The sequence below is a fragment of the Glycine soja genome, chromosome 13 (genome assembly GCF_004193775.1).
Source record: "Glycine soja cultivar W05 chromosome 13, ASM419377v2, whole genome shotgun sequence".
NCBI lineage: Eukaryota > Viridiplantae > Streptophyta > Magnoliopsida > Fabales > Fabaceae > Glycine > Glycine soja.
Window position 1 is genome coordinate 23,411,730 of NC_041014.1, and position 5,984 is coordinate 23,417,713.

At 27.1% G+C, this 5,984-nt stretch overlaps 1 protein-coding gene across 1 annotated transcript; it reads left to right on the forward strand.

Annotated features, from left to right (window-relative positions):
• Positions 1-2,427: 2,427 nt before the first annotated feature.
• LOC114382092 (1-aminocyclopropane-1-carboxylate oxidase homolog 1-like) lies at positions 2,428-5,609 on the forward strand. The gene is made up of 3 exons (XM_028341330.1): positions 2,428-3,077; positions 4,174-4,495; positions 5,118-5,609. Exons 1-3 carry the CDS (start codon positions 2,518-2,520, stop codon positions 5,358-5,360), a joined length of 1,125 nt encoding a protein of 374 aa, XP_028197131.1. The 5' UTR covers positions 2,428-2,517; the 3' UTR covers positions 5,361-5,609.
• Positions 5,610-5,984: the final 375 nt, after the last annotated feature.

Sequence of the window (5,984 nt, forward strand, 5' to 3'; positions counted from 1 at the left end):
AAAGGACAATTGCAGGTGTAAAGGATAAAAAGTGACATTGTTGCATAAAAAAATAAGAAGAAAGTGGCATTGATTGTTTAGAGAATGAAATTAATGGTCGTTGGTTTTAGTTAGGTCTTTGTTTTTAGTTGCTTGGATGCTTTTGTAGGTTGTTACTACTCACTACTACTTTATGTGTTGTCTATCTGAAATTAATTTCGTGTTGTCTTTTTGTGTATTAGGCCCATTTTTCCACATAGGTAGGAGACCGGGTTTTTTTCTTAAGTGCATATTAGGTCCGATATATTTTAAAAATTATTTTTATTAATTACCATGTTATAATATTGTGAATTATTTTTATCAAACATAATTCTTAAAGACTTAAACTATGTTCCTTTTTTTTCTGCAAAAAAGACATAATTCCTAAAATATCCGAAAAAGATAAGACCAATCATTACGGTTCCTCGTAGACACCATTAGACTCTTTGGTGGATTCACGCACTTTGGCGCTTTTTCCTTTTTTTCACGTAAATTACTACAGTACGTTATTTTTTTATCTTTAAAAAATAGTAGTATGGTTTCTTGGCTGATATTTTTGGATATATTTAGGGTGATTGATTATAATACATATTTTGTGTAATTAATAAATGATATTATCACAGTTATTTATATGTTATTTTTAAATATAAATAACGTAATTATACATTTAAATTTATCACATTCTTTAATTATAATACATAAGTATTATTTTCTCTTATGCTATGGATATGTTGGATAAATTTAGTTACAAAATTAATTAAAAAGTTAAAAAGTTAGTTGGTAACTAAATGTTGAAAGCTTTTAAATTATCTTGTTGAAATAGCTTAAAAAAATAAAATGACATATTTAAGAAAGACAATAAAGAAATTGAATGAATATTTTAAAGATAAAACTGAAATGAAATATAAAAAATTAGAAGTTAATTTTTTTAAAAAAATGCTTATTTAAATAGGATTTCGGAAAATATCAAAAGTTACTAAAAAAATACTAGAACCTACTTAAAAAATTTTGTTTATTGAACAATCATGCATGATTTTATTAAAAACTAGATAAAATGACTTGTCGAATACAACTTAACTTATGTTCCACAAAAGTAATTGAAAATTAGCTCAAAGTTTAAAAAATTAGCCAATTAAATTATAAGTGTATGGCTCATAAAGTAGTTGATAAATATAAAATGACAAAAAAAATAATAAAATCATGATTTATTTAAAAAAGGATAATGAGAAAATTAGATAAATATATTAAGGATAAAAATGAAAAAAATATAAAAAGCTAAAAATTAGAAACTAGCATTTTAGAAATACTACTTGAAGTAGAGTTTCAAAAAATGTTAGAAACGGTTAGAAGTTACTAAAAAAGTTTGTTTACTGACCACTTAAACACGCTTTTAGGCCATGTTCAACAAATCATTTTAGCTGGTTTTTAACTTTTTTTTACTAGCTGAGAAACTTGTTTGACTGTTCGGTAAATAAGTTTTTAGTAGTTTTTATCATTTTTTGAAATGTCATTTGAAGTAATGTTTTCTAAAACACTAGCTTTTAGCTTTTTTATTTTCTTCCATTTTTATCCTCAATATATTTATCAAAAAAATCCTAGTTACTCTTTTTAAATAAACCATGCATGATTTTATTATTTTTTTGTCATTTTATATTTTTCAGTTATTTTATCAACTATTTTTATAGAACACTTAGACTATGTTTGACAAAATTAGCTGAAAAATTAACTAAAAATTAATAATTGAAAAATTAGTTTATTAAATTATAAATGTTTAGTAAAATTAATTGTTGAAGTGGATAAACAAAATATAAAATGACATAAAAGTAATAAAATAAAGACTTAATTAAAAAGGTTAATTAAAAAATTTGGATAAATATATTGAGGATAAAAATAAAAGAAAATATAAAAAAATACAAACTAAAAGTTAACATTTTAAAAAATATTATTTCAACTAGTATTTCAAAAAACGTTAGAAGGCTATTAAAAAAAATTGTTTATATAACAAGCCAAACAAATTTTTCAGCTACTAAAAAATTTAAAACTAATTAAAATATATTATCAAACATAGTTTTATAATTTAATAACCTAGTTTTTCAGTTATCCATTTTTTACTTTTAACTATCATTCCAACTAGTATTGCCGAACATAATATTATGAGGCTACTAAAAAAATTAAAAATTATATGAAATATTTTGTCAAATATAATATTAATGAATGATATATACACATGATCTCAAACAAATTTTCTATACAAACAAAGTATAGTTCAATTAGCTGAATAATATATATGAATTATTGTATAAATTCTTTGTTATCTGACAGAAATTATTGGTATCTAATTTGCAATTGTCTTCTACTTTTTATATATTGTTGTTATTGTTTTCTACGTTCAATGTTTGGCATCTTGTACCATTTTTGGTATAATTAATGGCCACCAAGTCTAAAATTTGAAGCAAATCCCTTCCTAGTAACCATCTAAAGAGGAAAGCTAGCAATAGCATGGAAGTGGTGGGTTTTGACAAAGAGGGTGCAGGCTATGACAGAGCCAAGGAAGTGAAGGAGTTTGAAGATACCAAAGCAGGAGTGAAAGGACTCGTAGATTTTGGTATTCTCAAGCTTCCCAGATTCCTCATCCATCCACCAGAATCTCTTCCATCATCACCAACATCTTCCAACAACACAACTTCAACCTTGCAGGTTCCTGTGATAGATTTCACAGGATATGATGATGATGATGATGATGATGATGAAAGTTGTTGTCGCAGGTTAAAGATAGTGAGAGAGATTCGCGAGGCATCAGAAAAGTGGGGGTTCTTTCAGATGGTGAATCATGGTGTTCCAGTTAGTGTCATGGATGAGATGCTAAGGGTCATAAGAGAGTTCCATGAGCAATCAAAGGAGGTGAAGAAAGAGTGGTATTCTCGTGACCCTAAGGTGAGAGTAAGGTATTTCTGCAATGGAGATCTCCTTGTGGCAAAAGTAGCAAACTGGAGGGACACCATAATGTTTCATTTTCAAGAGGGTCCTCTCGGCCCTGAGGCATATCCACTAGTATGCAGGTACTGCTTACAAGGGAGAGGGAGCATGTGCTGCTTAATTTATTATTATTTTTTTTTTTATAGTTTGATAGTTTTGGTTAGAAATGTTAGTTGAGGAATTCAAATTCCCAATCTGTCTTATTTTTCTTTTTCTTCTTCCTTTTTATTGAGCTAATCTTATATTTTCTTATTTAATTTAATCATATTTAGATAATTTTCTTTGTTAGTAATTATAAGAGAAGAAAATAAAAAGATAAAATCAATTAAGTTTTTTTATAAATTAAAATTAATTTAGGTAATTTAGTTTTTTTAAAAAGGTTAAATGAGAAAGTTTTTATGTAAATTAGGTGTAAGTTAATTTTAATTAACTTATAGAAAAATAATTATAGATTAGGTTTATATATCCAAGATAGCACCTTAATGTTTCAACACTCAAATTGGTGTTGAAAAAAGAAATTGTTGAGACATGTGTCTTCGACAAACGGCAAATGTTCTGTAAAAAAAATGGCAAATGTTAACGTTAGTTAGAGGAAAGCATGGTTAAAAATTAAAAGTAAAATTTTTAATTCAATATATTATTAAATATATTCTTACAAATGAATTGTAATACATCTTAATTAACATGGTTTTTAATAAATGAAAAATGGTTTTAATTCGTTAACAATGTCCCTATGTTATTGATGATTGGCGCTCAAGACCTTAAAAATAAAAAATAAAAACACTTAAATCGATTCATAAAAATTGAAAATCTTAGTTGCATTTATCCCTTTTAAGGATTAAAGTATTCTATGTTTAAGGATTAATATATCAACACATATCAAGCCTTTCATTACTATGAAGGAACACTTCGAGCATTAAGAGTATAAAAATAAATTTGACTTTAGTTTATAGAAATCACATACAAATGTCAATTGTATTGGTAAATGTTCCATATTTAATGATCAATATGATTAGTTTTTTTAAAGTACTTATTATTATAAGGGATTGATTTCTCTGACCCAAATTTCTTGTGATGTTTCATTCAAAACGAAAATGTGGGTATCCCGAATTGGATATATAGAAAGAAATTAGTTAACTTTATAAATGATGATACCCATGAAAGTTGTTTTTCCCACAGGGAAGCCGTGATTCAATACATGGAGCACATGTTCAAACTGAGGGAGATATTGTCACAATTACTTTCAGAGGCATTGGGGCTCAAGAGGGACTATCTTAAAAACAGAGAATGCATGAAAGGTGAAACAGTGGTGTGCCACTATTACCCACCTTGTCCAGAGCCAGATTTGACACTTGGTGCCACTAAGCATTCAGACCCATCATGCCTAACAATTCTTCTTCAAGATACCATGGGTGGTCTCCAAGTTTTCCATGAAAATCAATGGGTTCACATTAAGCCCATGCCTGGAGCATTAGTGGCCAACATTGGTGACTTCATGCAGGTATTAACATTAACATATGGATTCCTATATACATACAGTGTGTTGCCAAATAGTAATTGGGTAACTTAATTATAAGCTAGCACAAATATCTTCTTAAATAATAAAATATAATTTTATGAAGTGTGTAAATTAATTGATACAACATTATTCTAACTTAAATAGTGATTGAATTTTTTTATTATTCATAGTAGTTTTATTTAGTTTAAATTGTCTACTATGAGTTATACATGTGGTCTTAAAAAAAACTACTATATATAGGTCATGTGTTTGATTTCATGTGTTGAAACCACATAAAATATGAAAAAGTTGTTGAAATTAACTAAAAAGATTTTCTTTGTTGTGACCCTGGAAAAGTGAATTGATTCTCTTTAGATTACCTTTAACCAAACATACAATAAGTGTTTGGTTAGTGATTTTTCTTTTTGAAAAAGGTTAAACGCACTATTAGCAAATAAAAATAATGTATGACTTATCATTATATGACTTTTAGTAATTTTTAACTTATAATTAACTTTTCAACTAATTATACATACTACATAAAACAAATCAAAATCCAACATAAAAATCCTTCGTTTTCCTAGTGAGTAAAGTGTCTAATTCCTTTTTGTCATTTGTTACATAGCTTATCAGTAATGACAAGCTCAAGAGTGTTGAGCATCGAGTACTGGTTGGACGAGTTGGGCCTAGGGTATCAGCTGCATGCCATGTATATCCTAACACAAGTTATAAATATGGGCCAATAGAGGAGTTCATATCCAACGAAAACCCACCCAAATATAGAGAGACCAACATTGGGGAATATCTTGCTCATTACAGGTCCAAAGGGCTCGATGGCTCCAAAGCCCTTCATTATTTTAGGTTATAACCAACACATTGATCATGTTCGAAAAAAAAAGAAAAGATGCTGGTCATGATGTGTATAATAAGGTGCCAACACAACTTTTACACCCTCCTTTCGTGGTTGGTAACTTCATGCATAATGGCTATGTTTGTAGGTACATGCTTGTTGTATTGTACTCATCAATGGTAACAATCCCATGTGGGTAGTAACAATTCTTGGAACATACCAACATGACAAGTAATTTATTTTATGAAAATCAAGTATCTTATCACATGGAGCGTAAGTACATCTTAATTTATTTTATGAAAATTAAGTATATTAACATCTGCAAAATACAAGATAAATATTTAATTTATTTAACTAAAACTTATAATTAATAAATGTTTGTTAATGTATAAATTATATTATAATTAAAGTTCATTATAAATAAATGATTTTTAACATATAAATAAATTTATATGTGTGATAACTAACTTATATTATGATATAAGATCAATTTAACTATTTATAATATTTTTTAAAAAATATTGAATTCAATTTAGAAATAAAAATAAGAATGATAAATTAAAAAGTAGGTAACAACAAAAAATTATTTAAATACTCTTCCCTTAGGAAAAAAATTCCTAACAATGTTTTGGATAAAAAAAC